Source organism: Callithrix jacchus, chromosome 8 (genome assembly GCF_049354715.1).
Source record: "Callithrix jacchus isolate 240 chromosome 8, calJac240_pri, whole genome shotgun sequence".
Lineage (NCBI taxonomy): Eukaryota > Metazoa > Chordata > Mammalia > Primates > Cebidae > Callithrix > Callithrix jacchus.
Window position 1 is genome coordinate 81,300,158 of NC_133509.1, and position 25,237 is coordinate 81,325,394.

At 32.6% G+C, this 25,237-nt stretch overlaps 1 protein-coding gene across 4 annotated transcripts in view; it reads right to left on the minus strand.

Annotated features, from left to right (window-relative positions):
* Positions 1–5,719: 5,719 nt before the first annotated feature.
* MDGA2 (MAM domain containing glycosylphosphatidylinositol anchor 2) overlaps positions 5,720–25,237 on the minus strand; it is an 871,115-nt gene continuing 851,597 nt past the window's right edge. For all 4 annotated transcript variants that reach the window (XM_078334840.1, XM_078334839.1, XM_017977077.4 and 1 more), the window contains 2 exons: positions 14,464–14,569; positions 5,720–11,230 (listed from right to left, as the gene is read on the minus strand). In XM_078334840.1, the coding sequence (XP_078190966.1) occupies positions 11,142–11,230; positions 14,464–14,569 (195 nt within the window). In that variant the 3' untranslated portion in view covers positions 5,720–11,141. The remainder of the gene's footprint in view (positions 11,231–14,463; positions 14,570–25,237) is intronic.

The window sequence follows — 25,237 nt, forward strand, 5'->3', positions numbered from 1 at the left end:
GATATTCAGATGGCAAATGAAAAGATGTTCAACTTTATTGGCCTTTAGAAAATGCAAACTGAAACCGCAATGAGATATCACTACACACCTATCAGAATAGTTAAAAAAAAACCAGTGACAATAACATATGTTGGTGAGAATGTACAGAAATTGGATCACTCATACATTATTGGCAGAAATGCAAAGTGAAATACTCTGGAAAGCAATTTGGCAGTTTCTTATACAACTAAACATGCAACTACAATGTTGCATGACATTACATTCTTGAACATTTATCTCAGAGTAATGGAAATCTAAGTTCACACAAAAATGTGTACATGAATGTTCGTAGCAGCTTTATTTATAATAGCCCTGCACTGGAAACAATCCAGATGTCCTTTAATGGATAAATGGTCACACAAAATGTATATGCATACTACACAATATTACTCAGCAATAAAAAGGCACAACCTATTGATACATACCACAACTTGGATAAATCTCCAGGAAATTAGGCTGAAAAAAGCAACTCCCCAATATTTATGTATCATATGATACCATTTATGTAACATTCCTTAACTGACAAAACTGTAGGAATGGAGAGCAGACTAATTGTTGCCAGTAGTATAGGATTGGCTGGCCTAAGGGAGATGTATTGTCAAAAGGCAGCACTAAAGGGATCCTTGTGGTGATTGAACTGTTGTATGTTGACTATGGTGATGGATACATGAAGCTAGAGATGTGTTTAAAATACATAGAATTAAATACACACATACACAGAAGCACAAATAAACTAGGGAACAGTATTAGTGGACTGTATCAATGTCAATGTGTTTATGATATTGTACTACAGTTTTAAAGGTTATCATTGAGGGAAAATGGGTAAACTGTGTATGAAACCTTTGTATTATCTCTTACAACTGCATGTAAATCTAATTATGTCAAAATAAAAGGTTAAATGTTTACAAATTAGCAATATTTCTCTCTAGAATATATGTACATATATAAATATTAATGGTTAACTTTTGAAGAATACCAAACTTGTGCTTATTCACTAAAAATGTCTAATTTTTCTATTTTTTTATATTCTAAAATAAGCATAATTATTCAAAATCATTTATATTAGAAAGTAATACCAGAGGACTTACTTCATTTGAGAGCTAATATAATTTATGTCAGTTAAATAAGAATATTAAAATATTTGAATCATTAAAGTATTGTAGAAAATTCTTACTTGTCTGTCCTCAAGATAAAACAAGATTTAAAAAAACACAAGGGTTATTCATGAAAAAAATTAAAAATTATTAAGAAGATAGATTACTACATTAAACCATTATTTTGAAAGAAAAGATTTCTTTGCTAAATATTACACCTGATATGCATTACCTCATTTAATCATCATGGCATTATGAGATAGGTCCTATTATTGCTGCCCCCCCTTTTTTTTTTACAGGTGAGCAAACACTTATGTAGCACTTCTTATTTACTAGTAATGTTATAAGTGTTTTACTTATACTAGCTCATAAATTAGGCAATATACTACCCGCTATTACACATGAAGGAACCGAGGGAAATTGTATAAGGAAGAACCCAGTTAGTCTGGCTCCAGGCCACTTTATGGTGTATCCAGGGAACAGTGAGGAACAGAGAACTTAAACTATCTACATAAGGTCACACAGCTACTAATGGTAAAATTAGAATTTGAATGTATGTTCTTTCCACTACACCAATGTTTACCAAATTATGTTGTTTTGAACACATGCATCAGAATTATTTAAGCAGCTTGTTTAAAACCTAGGCTCCATCTCTATTAAATCTAAACCTCTGGTGCCAAAACCTTGTAATTTGAATTGTCAACAACTATCCTAGGAGATTTTGATTAACATTAAAATCTGCATCTGGCTGCATTCTAATACACAAAGCAGGTTTCCTGTGAGGTTCAAAGAAAAGATCTGGAATAATTATAAATGATGCCACATATTATCAATTTTAAAGTTTATTTTTATTTTTTTGAGGCAGAGTTTTTGCTCTGTTGCCCAGGCTGGAGTGTAATGGTGAGATCTTGACTCACTACAAATTCCGCCTCCTGGGTTCAAGTGATTCTACTGCCTCGTGTCCTGAGTAGCTGGAATTACAGGCACCTGCCACCACACCCAGCTAATTTTTGTATTTTTAGTAGATACAGGGTTTCACCATGTTGGCCAGGCTGGGTTTGAACTCCTGACCTCAGGTGATCCACCCACCTCAGCCTTCCAAAGTCCTGGGATTACAGGTGAGAGCCAGCCACCATGCCTGGCCAGTTAATGTTTAATTTTTTTAAAAACACTTTAACATCTATGAAATAGGACTGACTGTTAAAACTGGTGGTTCTTATAATCACAATGAAAACAGATTTTGTTTTCGTCTTCATGCTATTTAAAATAATGTTGCCTTAGATTTGTTGACGTATGCGGGTTTAGTGGATATTAAAATACAAGAGAGATTGCCTATTAAACACTATTTTATTTTCCTCCTGGGTCACATGTGAAAGGGTGCAGTTCTACATGCTTTGAGAGTAAGGGTTTTAGAAAAAAAAAAATCTTAAGTCTTCCATAATATGTAGAGTAACATATAATATAATGAGTTTGAGAACAATTTGAAAATGATAAATCATTATGTAAATGCTGTGTGTGTGTATGAATGTAAGTGTAAACAAGGGCTTGAAGTAGGATTATTAGAGAAAGTAGAAATAACTTGATAACTTGATAATTTCCAAACGTGGCATACGTGCATTGAAACAGACATCATGATTTTCAACATTCTTCTTTTTTCTTCTTTTTCTTTCTCTAATAATAGGAAGCATATCAATAATGAGTTAGTGCTCCAATGCTTGTTGTGCTCTAGGAAATTATTTAGGTGCCTTTCTCAGATTATCTCGTATAAGCATCCCATCAATCCTATGAAATACCATATTATTACTGTTGCTGTTATCCCTATTTTACAGAAGAAAAAAAACTGAGTTGTAGGAACATTAAATAAGTTGATTAAAATTACTTAATGAGAAAGTGCTAGAGTAAGAGTGTGAGCAGAAGCACTTTGAGACAGGAACTTGCTTGTTGAAATACGTCTTAAAGTAAAATTTACTCTAAACTAACCTACATAATGTGACTTCACATAACCCAGGAAGAAGAAAGTAGGCAGAGAAGCCAAGTTGTACATAGTCACTGAAAAGGAGACAAAGCAAGAAGAACATGTGTAAAATATTTGCAAATGTGTTTATTGCAACCCCTTTTCAAACTTACTTGATTTGAATACTTTATTTTCACTTTCTAGATTTTATGTCACTACTAAATGCATTTGACTATGAAATTTTCCTTTCGTCTCCATTGTACTGATGTGAGCACTCATTTAATAATTTCATTTTAAACGACATTATCCATACCTGTTCATATCGTTCCCATCTCTGTGACCTCATTGTCTATGTTTCTGTTTTATAAACTCTACCACTCGGCTCTTCGAATCACTGCATATATCGAACAGCTGGACATTCTTCTCATTGTATCTACATTTTCTGTATTGGGTTTGCAATCTGAACCTATTCTCAGAGAAATTATAAAATAAATGTAGTCTTTAAAGTTTTATACATCTACTTTTAGCATGCTTCTCCTTCTTCTTCCTAGTCCTTTCTGGTAAGTTTTCTCTGCCTATTATTCTAGTTATTGGAAGATTCTGATCTGATAAAATGTACCCCATAATATTAGGGACTAATATCTTTCTCTTAAGAAAGTATTTGTAGTTTAAAGGAAGACTGAATGGAAAAAGTAGTGCTAAGGAGGAAGGAATGGATAACTGAGTGAGAAATTGCAGAATAACTGGATCATATTCTATAGTGGGGGATTGATTCAGAATGGATACCCTTCCAGTGCCCCCAGATACAACTGCATTGGAAAAGCTTTTTGGATACATACAAAATCTCAGTCTTGTACATGATATTGTCAAAATCTGAAAAAAAGAAAGATGTATGTTTATGTCATTAAAAATTACAATGTACATTGTAGTACTTATTTTTCATTTACTTAATTATTATTTGGCCAGCGTATGTTAACACCATACCATCCTTATATTTTCGACTAATTGGCCTGTTGAATTGTATTAGTTTTGAAAATTAAAACATGTAATTCAAAGCAGAAACAAGTTAAAATAATAAAAATTAATAGTCCTCTCTATTCAACGCTGTTTCCGATTTTGAAAATTAATTTGTTTCTTATTATTTTGTTCCATTTGTGAGAATATAGTTTTTGCTACATAAACTATTACCCCCAAATAGTCTTAAACATTTTGTTTTACAATTCAAATTATCATGAAACTCTGAAAAATATTTGCATGTCTAAATATACTACACATCAAATTTAGATTCCAAGAAATACATTCTGCAACAAACTCTAGAAAGGAGCTAAGAGTTTGAATTTAGCTGGAGCTTATATGATCCTACTGATGTAAAATGAAGCATAATATTCTATAATTAGTATATTCTAGTTATCTAGATTCCCTAAAATATTATTCTCATGTATAATTCTGATATCTAACATAAAATATGCAGTATTCATCTAATTTTACTTAGTTTAAACATATAATGATATTGTTTGCAGAAACATTAATATTTGCTCTTTTATTAAGAAATACAATTGTTTTCTGTTAAAGTAAGAAGTGCTGGAAAATTCTGTTGCAAATGGTTTAAACTGTTGCTTCCGTTGGCTTCTCATTTTTCTCAATATACAGGAGATCTCTTCAGTCTATGAATTTTCATCGATTTCCTTAGTGAAAGATGAAGTTGCTGCTTATTTCTAGGTTCAATGAATATGTTTTGGTCTAAATATGGCTCTAAATCATAAATTATTTCAATAATTATTAATTCAGTAGTCTCCATAGAAGCATGACTTACAATTTACCCAGCTTCAATAGAGACTACTAAAGATGTAAAAGACACATCTTTGCAATGGAAGAGGTTACAGTTTCATTTGGGAAGCATTCATGTAGACCACTAAAGACTACAGAAAATACAAATATAGGTAAGATCCTTAATTCAACTATTATACTAAAACAGCATATGAAAAATATATAGTAATTAACACGTAGTTAGAAAGCAGCTGGGGAGCTGACTTTGAATACTGTTATGATTCTGTTAATGTTAATTGTCACTGCATTTTCAAAATTTCGTAAATTTGTTTTGAGATATAATACCAAAAATAAAAACAAAATTATGCTAAAATGTCAGTAGGGAAACAATGATAAGCAAGTTTATTTTCTGAACTCCCTTTATACTTCGGTTCACTTAATCATTGTCAAGCAATATTATTTGTTTCTCCCAGAAAACTCACATTTCGCCAAGTGTCCCCATGAACTATCTTCCTGAAATACATTAGCACCATTAAGCCACAATTATTTCACATATCATACAGAAGCCCAGGGTTACTAAATTGAGTTATAATTCTTAAATCACATTCATTCAGGAAGATTTTAGTGCCTGCTTGTTTAACACAATCTTATAAATGATCCCTTAGAAAGGATGTAAAAATCAACACATATCTTAATGAGCTAATTGTGCTTACTGCAGTGTTGAGTCTATAAAAGCTTTTCAGTAGTGAGAGAAATGATGGCATTTTCATCTTAAATTGCAAATATAATTGGTGTTCTAAATATCTTTTTGTTCCTAACTTAAGTGCTTATTGACAGCAGAAATTTCCCCAAAACACTACTAGAGTATTTAACATAATTTCATTTATTGAGAAAAAAAATCCAAGGGAAAATAACATACAGCTATCTGAAACTATTTAGCAGGAGGAAAATATCAAAAGGAAAATGTAATTAAATCTAAACTTCAAAATTTCAAATGTAACTAATATTCAGTATAAATTTAACACAATGTATATTTGATTAAACTTACACATTTAAATATATTGATGAGACTAAAGAAATAAAAATTATATCCTGGAAATCCAGGACAACAATTAAGAGCCATACAAAAACAAATTGAAACTAACAAGCTAATCCCTATTTTATAGAATTTCCCATTTTTTTATTGAAACATAAAAATACATTTTAGCTCAACTCATGGAAAATTAGTACAATTGAAATTAAATTCAATCAGTTGTAAATATTTCCTTGAGAAAACTATTTCAGTTTTTACCCAGAGTTTAACCTCTGGCCTACTCAACATTTTGAATTCCAGTTCCCTAATTTCAGTATATTCAATGTAGGTTCAGGGTAGTGATATCACCACTCATAATTTATTAAGCTTTAATTTAATAATGTTAATAAAGTCATCCATATACAAATATATGGAATATTTCTCCCTCTCTAAGCCTTGCTTCCTTTTCTACGCAGACATGAATATATGGATTGATTCAGAACTGACATAGTTGACATTAAGATTTCAAGTCTTTAGTCTTTCTTTTTCTACATAATAACAATATACATGTTTACTGATAAATATTATGGATATTCAGCAAAGAACATTTTATATTAGATTTGAAAAAAGTTCTGATCATTCTGTGATAGCCTTTCTCCTAAGCAGAAGTAGAAAATGCCAGACATTGCTTTTTAAAAATAAGCACTAAGAAAACTAATAAACTGATTAGTCACAAAGGGAACTTTGTAGGAAAGGAAAGAGCTTGGGATTGAACCCTATGATTTTATTGTTTTCACAGAAAATGCAATAACTCCTCATTGACATCAACTACCCAGTTGCAAGAAGAGTGTACCTTCTGCTTTGGTGAGACACAGATGAAGCAATTAGTAATAAGTAGTCATCAACCAAGAAGCAAATTAATTTGGGGTAAAGTTTTTCCAGTTTCAATGTCTGTTGGTTGGCCCTGATCTTTGAAAGGCACATTAAAAAAGAAAAGGTTTCCGGTAAATAATATGCATTCATAAGAATACTTGGAAATCAGCCTATAAAAATCAGATTATTCCGTTACCATCTTTCAAATCACTAATCAGAGCAAAGAAAATCAGTCATGAAAAACACCACAGCCAGGTTCATACAGTCTTAATTACATAACTAAATGAATTAATTGTTCTTCAGGTTACACGTTTTATTGACATATATGTTTATTATAAAGTCTTTAAAATAAAAATGCATGTTTGGTGAAAAGTTAATACAGTTGTAATTTGTATTTCATCATATTTTAAAATACAAAAGAATGGAATTATTTTTACTCTATTACATGATGTAACTGACTAGCTGGGTTGTAATTCTCAATATTATAATATCATAATTCATTGCCATGCCAAAGTCAATTCTGTGATATTTGTGAAATGAAATACCTTTAGGTTAGCCTATTGCATGACACTGTGGTATACCATGCATCTTTCAAATCTTTGAAAGAAAAGTTAATGGCAGGCCATACTTGTGACAAAATATTGTCAATAATATGAAAGTGGAAACATTTTAAACACGTATATATAGCATACTGTGATTTGTGGAACTGAAAAACAAGTAGCAGAAAAAAGAAAAAAAAATGAACCTAGGTATGTATATTATGTACTTCAGAGAAGACTCAGATTTTTTAAATGGACAAAATAAAAGTTACATTATTTTTAAATACTGCATAGTCAATGAGCATTTGATGTAAATCTTACAAATATGGTTGGGTGTTTTTTCTCACTTTAGGGTTTGTTGAAAAGTAGTCATATTAGGCATTGTTTGGCACTTCTGGCAATGTTAGTGACTTTACTGAATTTCATTATATCTGTAATGCCTTTTATATCTCACTGCAAAGAAATGCTGCCAATGGCAGTTAAAATAGGCCCAATTGCAGAGATGTGAACATGTAGAGAGACAGGCATTCTTGAACCGATGAAATAGAATAATACTCCTAATTAATTGGGATGAATTACTGGCAATAAGAGATTACATGGTATATTCATTCTTCCAGAACATTAAAAACTCCATTGCCTGGTTCCTTTCCTTAAAAGAACAAAAAATATTGGTATCAATTACACATTAAATATGTTACCAAAATGGAAAAGGAAAAATATGTTGGTGAGTCCAGTTCATAATAAATACAAAAAATATTAGGAAAAGGAAGGTAATTGCTAAGGGTGTTTTAAAAGTTTCATTATTTTTACTAATATTAAAGAAGAGGCTACTTAACAAAATTTACATTTCACTTATCCCAATCTTTTAAAATTTCTACACTTCTATCCATTTACTTTCAATTAAAGCAACTGAACATAAGATCTGAAGTGAAAAACGTTGATTCAAATTGTTTGTTGGTTTACATGAATAATCCAGAACCCACTTGAGATATACATTTTATTACCATCTCAATAAGTCTGATTGCTTTGCACTTCTGATTGCCCCTTTGTTCTTCACATTCATCTACAGCTTTTAAACTATTTAAGCAAAATTAATTTGTGAAGTACCAGCCAGTTCTCATCAACTTCTGAAGCATTGTGTATTCTTACTGTTTGAGAGGGTGGGAAAGATTTTAGTATTTTATAAATGCTTAGTAATAGGATTGAAACTTTTTCTTACAGTAGTTTCTTTGTGCATAATTATTTAGGGTAATAGGACATTTGACTCTTTACCTGAAAATGATACATGTATATTCAAATATTCTGAATATAGACTTTGTAAATTTAATTTTTATGTTTTATTGCTAAAGCCTCACTGAAATCTTAAAGATCAAGGAAGAGGGCATTGAGTTAAGACTCTCCTTTTAGATGTAAAACATTTTCATTAATATTATTGGGAATGAAAGTGAAGAAAATCAATTAAAAAGGGTGATTACTGATAAGAGAAAGTGGAGAAAAGGGGCTAGTTGCCACAAAATGGAAGTCAAGGTGAAGGGAAATTTTGTAAATAATAAAATAAATGCTCCAGATATTGTTTACTTGAATCTCTTTGATCTGATAAAGTATATGGGTGACTGTGAAACTCTGAAAAAAATTTAATATGTCTAATTCATTCAAATAAGTTATGAAACTCATTTGTTTATCATGTTTAATTTAAAGGACTTGATTCAGATCAATTCCAACACTGCCTAAATTCAAACAGGTCCCCTTTTGAACTGACTTAAAATAGACATTAAATTCCAGGTTCATATATATTTCATATTTTACCTTCAAAGGTTTAACTGTTTTGTTTTGTTTTGTTTTGTTTTGCAAGTATTACAAATATAGGAGAGTGCATTAGGGAGTTCCTATTAAAATTTCTTTCTGCAGACATTAAGGTATGTGGAGCACTGAAGATTTATCCCATGGTAACCAATAAATTGTATAACTAATTTCATTTTAGTGATAAGTGAACATTGCTCAACAAACACACATACTGCTTGTCATACCTTACCTGGAAAGAGGCTTTATTGAACATAGCTGTAAAATTATACTTTAAATTGAATTACTGAATTTGCACAAACATTTCTACAGAATTGCTTTAAAAAAATCAAGCTTTGTCATTTTCTACTACATTTTGTTGTGCTTTTATATTAATATTTGCAAATGTTATAATTTAATACTTATATTCCAATTACTTGCATAATCAGTTTTTTTTAATCCTGGGGTGTTGAAAGAACATATAATAGTAATACTCTTCTTAGACAAAAGTCTTTTTAAATGAAGTTAAAAGCTGAGATAATTTAAGGAAAAGGATCTTCAAATTTTCATAACCAACAGGTTTAAGTGAAATTTACAATGCGTTGGAAAACTGGCTGGTTAAAGATATGATTTGTCCTCAGGTAGCTCAAAATCATTTTTACAGGTTTTTGTTTTTTTGTAAAAGTGTTTTTTAATCTTGGTAAAATAATAAAATAATATTTCACAATTTGCACAGAGTCTGACTATAGGGCAGAGGCATATTACCCTCAGAGTTTAGAATAAAGCCAGATTTTTCAGGCCCAGTTCCACTGTAGAGTTAGTATGCACTGCAATCCCAAACATTTCCTTGTTCCCTCTAAAGCTAGGGCCAATTTCATTTCAAATAGAGGTTAGAGTAAAAAAAATCACTTCTGTATTTTACCACCTTCTGCACTAAGTATTCTTAATAACCTTTTGCTCTGGTTGACCCATTTAATAACCTGGAAGAAAAAAAGTGTTGCTCCATGTCTGATCTCAATGGAAGTAATTTTCTAATGGACAATAAGCCGAAAGGCCATGGCTGTCTAGGAGGTTAAACAAATATCTTGTCTGCATGGGCTTACGCAGCAGCTTCGGTCCTTTTTTCTTCAGAAGCGGCTTTGTTGTCTTGCCTGTAATTTGCACATTTAGGCTCTGTAGTTTGTTTATAAAATAGTTTTACACAAACCACTCTTAGCAGTGCAAGCTTCTGAGTTGAAAATTATTCAGGCTTGTTTCATTGAAGGCACTTGGTTTCCATGGCAATTTATAAAAGATGGTGGTTTGGTTTCTTCATTGGAACAGATGACGTAGTTTGGGTGTTCAAGTGGCCGCAAGCAAACTCCGATAAGCCTGTGTAATATGTAAGCCCAGGTTTACCATCCTGGATAGTAGTGCATGCAAAAAGAGACAGCATACAGTTATCTAGCTTAGCCATGGTAGGAAAAATAATAATAATAATAATAAAGGTGGGATGGGGATAAGGTGGGGAGGAACATGAATGCTTTAAATAATTCTGAGTTCGGGTTGTTTTCAAGGAAGGGTAACAGCCAAAGGTAAAAGGGCCTACATTTATTTAATTCTCTAAGAAAACCTTCTTGAAAGGAAAATAAATGCCAGCTCTTCACGTACCCTGTTTACAGTGAGGTTTTTGTTGGCAGGCCATTAGGTTTCCATGGTAACAAGCAAACTATTCATTTGAAACAAAACCAGCCATGACTTTGTGCTTTGACAAGGATTTCTATAGCTCTTTTTTTTCTTATTTTCTTTTTTATTTTTCCAGAGTTCAACCAGATGACGCTGTAATCTTTTTAGCCACAAAAGCACCTGAAGGTCTCTTCTCTACTCAGGTCAAGATTATCTTTTATGTTTAGGTTGGAATAAGTTATACTTCCATGATGTCTTTTTATCCCCAGTGCTTAAAAAATTTGTTTTTATTGTTTTATTTTTGAGTCAGTAGTCAGTGGAGGAATCTTTGGTAGTTTGTTTGTTCAATGTCCATTTACAAAGACTCTTTCTTCATGCCAGTGCCTGGTGAATCTTTTATAGCCTCTGCCTGGATAAGGTCACCTTCGAGGACTTAAGATAGAGACGAGGACGATAATGGGAAAAAGCCATATATGAATCAAAATCCCAACAGCACCATCAACAGAATCTAAAAATAAGGAAAATAAAGGCAAAAAAAAAAAAAAAAAAAAGAAGAGGAATAAGCATTCCACATAGCTGCTAACACAACCTTGGTGAATAATAAAACAAGTATATGACAACATTTCAGGAAGATATTTATTTTTATTTTGCTTTGTTTATTAGCTTCATTGCTAAGGGAAGTAAAAAGGAAATGAATATATGGTAAGGCACTTGATAAAAAGATTACAGATTTTGAATTGATATAATATGCTATGAAAACTTGTTCATAAGGTATTCACTTAGGATTGTGGTTGAGCTCAATCTTAAGAGTTTTGCTAGGCATAGGAAAGCAGAAACATGGAGAAAATTCTCAGAAATCTTCAAAAAGCAAGGTTTTTTTTCTTTTCAAACTTTCAGAAGTGGATAAACTTGAATACTGACAGAAAATCTCTCAATGAAAACTAGAAAGGGATGGTTATGTGTATAGAAATTAACAATTGCAACTAGTAGATTATCCATGTTTAGATCAGCCTGTTATCTATAAATTGTGCACATCATTTTTCCTTTAGTTTAACTTTTAGAGGCACTATGAAGACTATTCTAACTAAAGAAATTCCTTCCACCCATCTGCCTAGAAAGTCCTACTTTAATTGGGATTTCTGTTAAAGCCTGGTGCCAGGTGATGCCTCTTAGAATGCATGCCTTATCAAGGAGGGATAACACAGGCATAATTCATTAACCTAGCTAAAATTGGAAAATGGCTTGCATCTAGGGGAGAGTTGAGTTTGAAAATAAAGACATACAATCATATCTGGATGGTGTGAGACATGGTACCATTTATTGCCTGGAAAGAACTGGTAGCCTGAGGAATCAGGAAGAGGCTTTCAGACTTCAGGCTGGTCTATACTTAGAATATAACATTCATTTAATAAACATTAATCAAATGCCAGTCATCAGAATGAACTTAATAAATGGTAATTAAATGACACAAATGTAACAGAAAAATTTCTCATACCAAATAGATTATTTTAATTCAATTAAGATTATTTCCCCTGATTTATAGATTTTAAATAAAAATACCCACAGTATATATAGGGGATATTTTCGTATTTAAAACTGCCACACATTTCTTAGACTTGCTAGTTTAAGAGAAAAAGAACTAATTATAAAAATGTTCTATTGTAATAGGCCTTGTACAGTAATGAAATCCCTATGGGCTTTCACAGCATTTAACTGCGGCTACTTTTATCGGTTATGCTTTCTTTCCACTCGCGGGAGTAAATAATTCCCTTTGCTTTCCTCCTTTGAAAAGTTTAAAGCAATTAATTGAATGTATTTATAATATTTGTGCTTACATTATGAAAATGTAAAATTTCTGTATAAAGTTGTAACTACCTTCGGTTAATAAAATGTTACTGCCACTCAGTCACACTGAAATTCAAAAGAAATCCCATTCTCTCTTGAGGAGAATACATGTTTTCCTATGCATTAGAAAACTTTGTTCTTTTGAGCATAGCTACTGGCTTTCGAAAGCAGAACTAGACAGATACAGGGGTACATTTTTACTAAATATGTTCTTTGAAATACTAAATTTAATGACAAGATACTATGAGCAAAATGATTCATTGTTATATGCAATTTCAGTTTTTGTTTTTTGACAATACTTTAGAATTGAGTCAATTCAGTTCATATGAGCAATCAGTGAATAGTTGTATAAATTTGACTTTCAACATCTATACTGGTAGAGTTTCTCACCAAATCCAGTAAATTAACAAAGACTCTGATTTGCTCTACGCTTATACAACATAGATTTTCATGCTTTTTTTTATGCTAAATAATTGATGAGTAATTTGTGTAAATTTAGTTTGATTACTTTCTCTATACATGACCACAAAATGAAAGACTCCAGATGAGTATAAGATAATCCTTCAATTGTAGTCATTTTTAACAGGAATGATACTTATTTCATAGCTTCAAATGTGAAATATGGAGAGGAGGATTTTAAGAAGCAGCTAAACACACAATTCTAAATCTTTGTGCATTATTTATCATGTTTTATTTATATCCCTTCTATTATAAAATGAGACTATGATAAAAAATAAAATTAAAGATATCATTAAGCCATAATATTCAAAGTGAAAAATTATATATATATATGTTGATATATATATGTTGAAGTTCTTTACAATGCTGAATTTATTAAAATGATTAGCAAAAGGACAGGCACAGTGGCTCATGCCTATAATCACCTGAGGTCAGGAGTTCCAGACCAGCCTGGAAAATGTGGTGAAACCCAGTCTCTACTAAAACTACAAAAAATTAGCCGGGCGTGGTGGCAGGTGCCTGTAATCCCAGCTACTCAGGAGGCTGAGCAGGAGAATCGCTTGAACTTGGGAGGCAGAGATTGCTGAATAAGCAGAGATTGTGCCTTGCACTCCAGCCTGGGCAACAAGAGCAAAATTCCGTCTCAAAAAATAAAAAAGTTGGCAAAGTTAGATTTAGAAAATAGATTCACAAACTGAAGGAATAAAAACATCTATGCTGATATGGTAGACTTTGTGTCCTCACACAAATCTCATCTTGAAATATAATTCCCATAAGCCCCATGTGCTAAGGGAGAAACCAGGTGGAGGTAATTGAATCATCAGGGCGGTTCCCCCAGGCTGTTCTCATGATAGTGAATTTTCACGAGATCTGACAGTTTTATAAGAGGTTCTTCCCCCTTCTCTCGGCAATTCTCATTGCCGCTCTTGGGAAGGAGGTATCTTGCTTCCCTTTCACCTTCCGTAATGATCGTGAGTTGCCTGAAGCCTTCCTAGCCATGCAGGAACTGTGAGTCAAACAATCTCTTTCCTTTATAAACTACTAGTCTTGGGCAGTTCTTTATAGCAGAATGAAGATGGACTAATTCAATTAAAATGTAAATATGTGTGATATAGATTTATCACATATTTTGATAAAAGATTTTAAATCTTCTAGAACAAATAATATCAAAGTGCTTTAAAATCATAATTAAAAATCAAAGTGTACTTGCTTCACATAGCTCTAAATTAAAATCTCACTTCTATTTTATCTCAGGCAAAATATGTCTACAATTGAATTTAATACTTTAAAAATAACTGGAAAAAAACCTAAGGGTGTTAGATATAAGAAATTTTTAAATAAACCAACTAAAAATAACTTAAAAATTAATTAAATGTTAATTTAACAGTAATGTTACTTTAACATTACATCAAACCAATCTCAAACAAAGATACTTACTCTTAGTTGCTAGGTCTTGTTTTGCACATTCTCCTTCTGCAATTGATACATCATCAATAGCAATGTCACCTTCTATTCCAGGACCTCGGATACCTTCAAAAATGAGCTACAAACATGGATGAAACAAACCTAAATGTAGAGCTTTGATTTTCAGATCAATTTCTTTTGAGAAATCAAGGTGACAAAAGTAAACTTGTCAATAATCCTGGCATCTTTTGTATTTGATGTCTTTCAAAATTAAAACGTGCAAAAACATAAACTTTTATCTCAAAACCAATAATTGAATCTTCCTTGCATAGTATTAGTTTTTCACATGAAAAGCTCTGTGTTGGTTTTAAATCAAAACTAAATTTAATTAAATAATACAATAAAAACAATGACTACACATCTTCTTTTAATTTTTAAGGATAAGGTAAAATGTTTTATTTGAAAAGTCTTTCTCTGAAATAGATTATTTCCAGTTTTATATAAACTTAACTCATTAGTTTCATAGAAATACTTTTAAAAATGAATCAATTCTGGGTTCTTTACAACAGTAATGTGTTTATTGAAGCCCAGAACAAAGTTGTACGGTCTCTGAAATTGATTTCTCACAAATAGATTGAATATGCCCCTCATATTCCCTTGTTGACTTTATAATTTACCTCCAGCATTTCACTGCTGATGTTCTATTTCTTAAACTTGAAGATATGTATCAGTCTATTTATGTGGAATATCTCATGGTATAGCTTTGAATTTATGGTGTCTATAACAATGGTGGTCACTGAGGCTCAGTGCATGAATATTGTAAAAATAAATGAATAAAATCATAATCATTTATTACTAAATCCTCAATACAATTGACAATAGAATGACAATTGCAAATTTATATTTTTTGATTTTACAGAAACAAGACTCTATAAGAATTTTCTCTATAACTTCCAAATTATTCCTTGCTTTCAGCAAAATTTTTTAATCCTTTTGAATACTATGAGGCATTTGGTGGTGGGTGTATAGTTCTAGAAAAATATTTACATGTTAAAAGGAAATATCTACTTTGGTCTTTCCAAAGAATGGTTGAATAAAGAGCTGCTTCTAACATTAAGCTGTAATGTGCACTATTAATGACAGTTCTAGACTTATTTCATCACAACAAAATTGACAAAGTTTATTTTTATCAATGCCAAAGTTTTGCTTTTTGTTTTTATTTTAAAACATATCCTCAAAGGCAAATCGGAGTCATTCCTGAACTTTTCAAGGCTGCTGTCCTGGGAAAGCCATAGTTTAATTAGAATGATTTTGAAAGAAGTTGGGCTACTTTTTAGAAATTGATCCAGTGTTCTTCGGTATGCTCTCAGAATTCTATCAATGGATATCTCCAGGTGGTAAGCAGAGGCATCAGCTGTCAACTTTTGTATTGAGACCCTGTCCCTCATTAAATGTAGTTTATCAAACAAAGAATAATTTTCATGATTTGATAGCAGAGAAAAATTTGAGTTCTTACTGATAAATTAATATGATAAATGTGGAGCTTCCTGCTTAACTATGTTAAGAAAAGCATGTTCATAACGATTATATAAAGCCATCTCTTTGAAAAACATTTAAAATGGTCTGTGTCACTGAAGCCAAAACAGAATGGCAGCTGGAGTTCAAATATTTAGAACCAAGGTAGCAATTTAGGAAATTCTCAGTCTTCAGATAGAACGGGCAATGAAGTATTATTGTGGCTGCTTGCAAATGATGACTTGCATTTGAGATAGGATGGTGTCTGGAAAGGTAACTGGGAAGTGGCTTTAAAAAGTCTCAAGACTTTTAAACAGTACTTTATTTAAAAGGTCTGTGAGAAAAGATTTAGGAAAACATTTGAGAGAATTGAATATGGAGAAAGGGAAGTCATTTTAATGGTGCAGAATATTCCACATTATGGATATAATTTATTTAACCAGTACCTTATAGTCGTTGCTAGACATTAAAACTATTTTCTCCTATTATGAACATGGCCGAGGTGACTATATTTCAAATAATTATTATTCATACTTATTTAGAGCACAGTGATCTTTGAGGTCTTTATAAATTGTCCGTATGAGCAAACTACCTGTGAGAAAATATTTCCCTTTTTCCAAACAGTAGGTTTTTAAGTCTTGGCGTATATTTTCCTTCTTTGATATGTGTTCCTTACCTGATAGAGAGTCAGCGTTAGAGCACACCAATAATTAATATTAAATACTGTGTGTAGCGTACAATACAGGCTTTACAATGTAGAAATGGGAAACATCAGGGGTTTGCATTCTCATGTGCTTTATGTGGGGAAGTGAGATGTGGGGAAGAGTCTAATAAAGGTGGGTTAAAATGCTCTGCACCTGCTGGCACTTGAAATTTACACAGATGAAACTGAAGTCAAAATCCTTTTATTAGGAAGGATGTTTGAAAAACATCCAAAATATTCTGTATCACTGAACCCAAAACAAAATGGCAGTGCATGGATTTCCTGTCTTAGCGATGTAAAGGTACAAAGTTTGAAGAAACTGTCTATACTTTGTATACTGTGTATACATAGTACACAGGTGCTTTCACTTAGTAAGTTACTGTTACTTCCAGGCAGGAGTCACATAAAATGGTGAGATTTCATTAAAAATCAAAACCACATGTCATCAAAGTCATTCCTGAATTTTTTAAAGCTGCTGTTCTGGGAAACCGGTAGTTTAATTATAATGATCCTGCCATTACTCAAAGCATTTCAAAACTTACTCTGCTACTGCCTTTAAAGGATTAAACTATCCTTTTTTCATTCTGTCTTCCTGCCTCCCTGTGCAGCTTGATCAAAATCAAATGATTGGACCTAGGCTTGTGCTAAAAAAAAAAAAAAAAGAGTCCCAGAGCAGTGAAATTGTAAAAGATAGACCTTTTTGTTGTCAGATTGAGAGAATATGTGGGGCAACCATCTTTAGGGAACATCAGGAAGCAGATTGACTAATGCAATTTCATATGTGTGCTACCTACCTACTGGCAATATGTTGACTATAAGTCAGTGGTCTGCTGAACAGCAAAATTAGAAATCAACAAAATCAAAGTGTCATGTGTCCAGAGGGCTTCCTATACCTAGAACATTACCTTATATGAATATTTCATCCCTTGGTGATAACAAATAAATGAAGTGGTACTTTAAAAACAAGTAGGCTGATTTGCAAATATATTTACATTTACTATTATTGACAACACATTTTGTCATTGATAAAGGAAGATTATTTCTTTAAGCACAGCAGGAATTTTAGATATTGTGTGTAAATAAAGTAGGAAATGAGTAGTTATTGGTATAAAATTCTAGCAATAAAACTCAGAACAGTCATAATTTGTATTTTTAATATTTATTTATAATCTTGTAATGATAAAAAATCTACTTCAGTAGGCCAGATAAATATTGCAGTCTTCGACAGGGTCTTTTTTGAACAGAAAGAAAAAGACAGGTCCTGTGCAGCATGTTTGTTTCCTTTTAATTACTACAGTTTTGCTATTAGGAAGATACAGATTATTTTTTAACTGGTTGACTTTCACAAAGAAATATTTACTGCATTTTTAAAATTATATTTTAATTTCTGGGGTGCCTGTGCAGAATGTGAGCCATCATCTATATTAGGTATTTGTCCTAATGCTATCTGTCTTGTAGTCCTCCACCCCTCTTCTAGCCCTCTCCTAGTCCCCCACCCCTGACAGGCCTCAGTGTGTATAGTTCCCCTCCCTGTGTCCATGTGTTCTCATCGTTCAACACCCACTTGTGAGTGAGAACATGTGGTGTTTGGTTTTCTGCTCTTGTGTCAGTTTACTGAGAACGATGGTTTCCAGCTTCATTCATGTTCCTGCAAAGGACATGAACTCACCCTATTTTATGGCTGTATGACTATTCCATGGTGTGTATGTGCCACATTTTCTTTGTGCGGTCTGTCATTGATGGGCATTTGGGTTGGTTCCAAGTCTTTGCTATTGTGAACAGTGCCGCAGCAAACATACGTGTGCATGTGTTTTTATAATAGAATTATTTATAATCCTTCGGGTATATATGATATATAATCCTTTGGGCATTGTTTTATTTATGCTCTGAGCTCTTGACTACACTTATATTTCCAAATTATTGTAATTAAATTTTATAAATTTAAACAGATTCATAAATGACTTCCAGACTAAGATCTAGACAAAGCATGTTTTACTTGCCAGTGTTTTTGTGTGAGTTAGATTGCACAAATATAATGTGTAGATATTAAATTTAAATAAGTGCCTTACCCAAACTTTTAAGCATTTGTAAAAATAAATCTTTGCTTTTTCTAGAATATAAAGATGAGAAATTATAACAATCCATTAAAATATGATATATTTTGGCAAAAAGGATACATAACAACGAAAATGTAAATTATATTTATTTGGAGAATGAAGAGTCCCAAGTTAAAAAAGTTAAATTATCATATTTTTATGAATTCCCATCATTATTTTGACTACTATTACATTATAGAGATAAAACCATTTTCCTTCCCTCTTCAGTACTTTTGAAATGCATTTGGTTTAACTGACTTGAATAAGGAAAAACAGTATCTAGGTACCCCTGGAGAAAATGTTAAAGTTTAAGTCTACTAAAAGAGAGGTAAAATTATGTAAAACCTGTTCCCTCACACAATAGGAATATTATTTTAAATTATTTTCCTTAATTGAAATGATGAGTTTAAAATGGAAATGTTTTCACAGTGTGTTCATGCAACTCAGCAAACTTAACATAAAAAAATACTGTGTAATCAGAAAATTAACTTTTGGTGAGTAAATTAAAAAGGGAATTTTTAAAAAGTATGTGGATTTATGTATTAGAATTTTACCTGACAAAATTGTTTCAATTCATCAATGACAGTTTCTTACACGCATAATGCTTTAAAGCATATAAATATAAATGTCAAAATAAAGATATAGATGATGCTATAAAAGTGTGTGTTCAAATATAATTTCTCAGCACGAAAAGAGTTACATGGATCACTCATGAGTAAAAGTAGATAGGGGAATTAAAGAATATAATGCAGTTCTGATGATTTGCCTTCATTGTTAATGGTGACTTCTGCAAATATTTGCAACGTATCTTCTTTCTGACGAAAGACACATCAGTTCTAATCATTTATGCTAAGGCAAATGCAAAACTGTAAGACTGCATTTTGAAAATTGACAGTATATTATTACTTTGAAAAACTTCAGTATATAAATACATTTAAAATAACCATTAGTGTTAATAATGTTGCCTTTATTTTATGATTTGTTTAGCAAACAACTGACATATCCTCAACCATTATAAAACAAACTTGGAGACAATAACAGACCTAGTGGGTAGCGTTGGCTTTTTCCCTGGGGGAACTTCCCAAATAGGAACAGTGAGATTAACTTCACAAAACTCTGCCAATTCAACTTGTGGGACAAATGTCAATTGGTTGTCAAAATTTCTAGTATTAAATAGTACCACGAGATTTGACTGTTGGGAAAGACAAAGAAATGCATCAACTTGTGAGCTGCAATTGGTAAATATTTTCAGTGGTTAACTCCGGAGCCTCCATTGTGTCTGTATAATTGCCCTGGAATATGGCTTCGAATGGCAGATATGCTGTATGAGCATATAATGTCTACTAACGAGGACAATATTTTCTAGTTTATTGTTATTCTTAGTTGGAACATAAGTTAGCATGATGTAAGGAGAACACTATAGTCTCTTTTCCAGTCCCTCTTATAGTACTATTGTATTTCAGTATTCTCAAGAATTATGTCAAAACCTATTTCTAAGTCTTTAAATGAATATGTAAAAGTAGGAGATTTCCAGAATCCCTTTCACTTAAACTAAGAAAATGTAAACAGCATTTGGTCTCACAATATATTTATATATTTTACCCCTAGAAACATTTGAAATATACTATGAAAGAAGTAAAGTATTAAAAGAGGATTTTTAAATATTTTCCTTGGTATGGGATGTGAAATTAATTGACATTATAAGAATATATTCATTTTACTTTGTTGGAATTGTTGCCCTAATTTTTCTAAATATAGCAAAATATATTTTCATCTCAAGCACTAAACATGCTAAATTAGTTCTAGTAAATGAACCCCAAAATAAATTTCAGTAGAATAAAACTTCTATTTGTCTTAAAAAGTACTAAACTATAATTGTATTTTCAGCTAAGCAAACTAGTTGGACACAAAGGACTGTGCATGTAATTTTGTAAAGGATTTATGGATCAATTTAAAGTCATGCAACTCAAAACAAATAAAACAATGTAAATGTTGGTGAAAGAGACTCAGAGTCACTTATATTCCATTTAAAATTTCAAGAGGTAAAAGTTGTGGCTTCCACTTGAAGTAAATACATCTTCAAATGCTGGAAAGTTAAATTTGAGTAATATTAAAACTTCTCACAACTTAATTTATATGGTGATAAATTGATAGGATTATCATGCATTCCTAGAAGATGTTGCATGCTGAAGAAAGTATTTTTGAGAAGCTTGACAAGTCATAAAAGATTTTGGGGTTAAAAAAATACTTTGTATAAACAATTCAAAAGAAGTTGTCTCTAAAATGAAACAAGACAAAAATAACAAAAGAGGCATGGGATTATTTAGTTGTGTTTCACATTTCCTTGAACAATCAAGATTAATGAAATAAAGTTCTTTGCAAATAGACCCAGAAATGTGTTGGGAAATGAGAGAACATAGATTGAAATAAAAAGATTGCTTTATCTTTATTTTCCACTGGTAATTCAAATAGCTTAAAAATGTATCAATTCAAACTATTTACTTTTTTTTTCTTTTACCAAGACAGTCTCGCTCTGTCACCCAGGCTGGAGTAGAGTGGTGCGATCTTGCCTCACTGTAGCCTCTGCTTCCCAGGTTCGAGCAGTTCTCCTGCGTTGGCCTCTCCAGTAGCTGAGATTACAGGCATGCTCCACCACACGCAGCTAATTTTTGTATCTTTAGTAGAGACAGGGTTTCCACAGGCTGGTCTCAAACTCCTGACCTCAGGTGATCCGCCTGCCTCAGCCTCCCAAAGTGCTGGGACTACAGGCGTGAGCCACTGCGTCCAGCCTATTCACTTTTTCAGTTTGTTTCCACCAAAAATAGAGTTACAGGAACCAGATCTATCCTTCTACTTGAAACAACCACATAACTGGGCCAAGTATATGCAACCACAGTATTCAGGATACTGGATATCAGATAATGAAGATGTGTGATCCCTGAGAAATGGGAGTCAAATAAGGTGAATTCTATTATTGACCAATACCAAGTTTATAGGCCATGGTGCATGTAGAAGAAAACAGGGTGAAGCCTTGTAGAAAATCTGAGTTAAGGAGATGAGAGTTTAAAAAAAAAAAAACAAGGGAAACTAGGATATTCAGAGCAGAATACCAGAGAAAAGGGTGGCAATGGTAAAAGGAGAGAGAAACAGAACACTGCAGGGAGTCCCCCTTGAGTATTTAGCAGAGTACTGACCAGGAAATGAAATGAGGAATCTATCCAATGCTTGGGAAAGAACCAGAGGGATGAGTTTGAGTTAATAGTGCCCAGTTTTCACAGGACTGGGAATGGTGACTGTTCCCATCCACCATATGGAAAACCGTCATAATACATGGGACATTGGGCGGAGGACTCAGAATATTCTTGCCTCAGTCATGAGAAATAATTAGCCCCATATCAAATATTAATTTAACCTAACAAATCTTAAAAGCAAGCCCTAGAATAATCAAACTGTTTTGAAGTAACTTAACTACCTTCCCTGAAAAAGCTCAAAAATATTAATAAGAATACAAAAATATGCAGTACCTATCAAGGTAGAAATCACAATGTCTGGGACCCAATTTAATTACCAGACTTGTAAAAAAAAAAAAAAAATCAAGAAAACAACGATCCATTATGAGGAGAAAAATCGATCAACTGAAACCAACCAAGAACTTATATAGATGTTAGCAGCAGCAAGTAATGATTTAAAATTGTTATTCTAACTAGTTTCCATACATTCAAAATATTAACTGAAGCCATCAAAATATTTTCTAAAGAGATTCAAATTGAACTTAAAGATGCAAAATCCACTGACTTAGATGAAAAATACACTGAATAAAAGTAGATTAGACATTGTACAAGAAACTACTGTTGAATGTGAAGACAGAATAAAAACAATCACAAATTAAACATAAATAGAAAAAAATGAAAATTCCTTAATGAGCTGTGTGACACCTTCAAGGGATTTTATGTATGTGTGACTGAAATCTTCAAAGGAGAAGAGGACTTAGCAGAAATCCCTCAAGAAACATTAGTGAGAAAAGCCTCAAAATCTATGAAAGCTCTAAATCTACAGATCCAAGAAATTAAATGAACACAAAGCACATGTAGAGGGAAGGAAAATATACCAAAGCGCACCACAATACAATTTACAAGAACAAATGATAAGGAAAATCTTAAAAGCAACCTGAGAAAAAAGTTGCACTACATACAGTAGGATACATTTAAGGCTATCCACAGATTTATTCCTGGAAACAAGGCAAACAAGAAGACATTGGTAAAATATCTGTAAAGTTCTAAAAGGAAAAAGTAGGATGCTATAATCAGAGGAAATCTTTCAGAAAATGAAGGTGAAATATACATTTCTCAGAAGTACAGAAGGGGAAATAATTCAACTGACTCACACTATGAGAGATGTTAAAGAAAATCCCTCAGGTAAAATAATACTCATAAATGAAGATATAGGCCTATAAAATGACACAAAGAACACCCGAAGTGGTAACAACGTTGTGGATCCATTATACAAACCCAGTCTGATTTCTCAGTTGTAATGGGTAGAAGAGCTGAGTATAGCAGGGAGATTCTCCAAGGTTTCGACCATTATGAATAAACCTAATCATTTGAGCACTCTTGAACATCTCCTTCGAATATTGTACATGTCTTTTTGTGAATTTAATATGTAAACCCCAGAGTCTGTAATGAACTGTAAAAACTTACTGCTCTGAAGGTACAATGACTTCATGCTTCCTGGTAACAAAAGATTAATTCACTTCCTGAAGTTCCTTCCTCTAATCAACAATTCTGAGGTCAGGATTCTATGGCTAAGATGGGCCAAATTGCAAAGAAAAGCTCTTTTCTATAAGATTGCAACGTATATTTAGAGCTGGCAAATTTGGGTTCTTTCATTTTGCCTATGAAATCCCTCTCATTCCTTATATTCAGGGGGACACTCTCTTCAGGATTCTCCCTGTCAGGATTCTCCCTGTCACAACATCCTGAATAAGGAAGCTGATTTCCTTGCGTAACCAATATAATTCAAAATAAGGAAAATCTGTACTTTTACGAATGTGTAAAAAGACATAAGAAAAGAACTATTTGAATAAATCATATAATAATTTAATATCTGCCTATATATCATTCTATTAATTCTGAAATGTGAAACAATTTTAGTTAAGATGGTGATTTTTTCCAGTTGCTTTACTGGCTTATTTAAATTTCTTAAGAGTAAACACTCTGTATCCACATATGAAATGTAGTTTCTACTTCTGTGACTCAACTGAAACCATTCTGTTTACCAGTTCCCTTATGGTGACTATTCCCTTGCACTCAGCCTTCTTTGTAATTTGAATTGCACTGTCTTCTTTAAATTCCATGAACATCTAGATCTCTCTCCTTCTAACTTTAAAATATATTACCTAGGACTGGACTCACCTTCCAGGGTGTTTTTTTAATTTATTTTTTATTTTTAGATGGAGTCTGGCTCTGTTGCCCAGGCGAGAGTGTAATAGCATGGTCTCAGCTCACTGCAACCTCTGCCTCATGGGTTCAAGGGATTCTCCTGCCTCAGCCTCCTGACTAGCTGGGATTATAGGCATGCACCATCATGCCCGGTATATTTTTGTGTTTTTAGTAGAAATGGGGTTTTTCACTATGTTGGCCAGGCTGGTCTTGAACTCCTAACCTCATGATCTGCCCACCTTGGCCTCCCAAAGGGCTGGGATACAGGCGTGAGCCACCACGCCTGGCCTTAATGATTGGTTAATGTTCTGTATGGTACCATCCTTTAATCAACACTTACACATATATACTTTCCCTTGTTAATAACAACCACCCTTACAGTTTTAGGTAGCATATATAATCTGATGACTCAAAAATATAGCTGTCCCCAAAACTTTGGATGAACATATACAACAACCTTTTGTACATCTTTAAAAAGACATTCCAAAGACATTTTATATTAACATGCCTAAAATAGAAGTAACTATATTCATCCCTGAAATTCATATATTTTCTTCGTTTGTTATTTAATGTAATGTGTATTATAAGCATTATTCAAGACTTCCTAATTCATAGCATTCGTGGCTACTCCCCAAACTAAAATGTTCTGCTAAATTATACGGCGAAGCATATCTTGAAATCATACTGTTTTCTTTACACCACTTCCCTGGTTTGTTACTTCATCTTTCACGTGAATTTTACAAAGATGTCCTAACACATTTGCAGACCCCATTTTCCCTCTTGAACTTGTCTTCTATATAACAACCTGAGTGATGTACTATTTCCTCCCGAGTAAAATCTTTTGATGATATCCCATTGGCAAAGGTCCTTAGGGAACCAATCTTTGCCTTATTTTTGTGTGCCAAATTTCAGATTAACGTCTGTTTTCCTAGAAAATTCTGTAGTATATGACTTGATGATTTTGTTTACTGTGAACTTTGGTGGAATTTTGTATTGTAGAGGCAGTTATGTGGGAAGTGAAAGTATATCTAGAATAATAATCAGCTTTTAGGAAA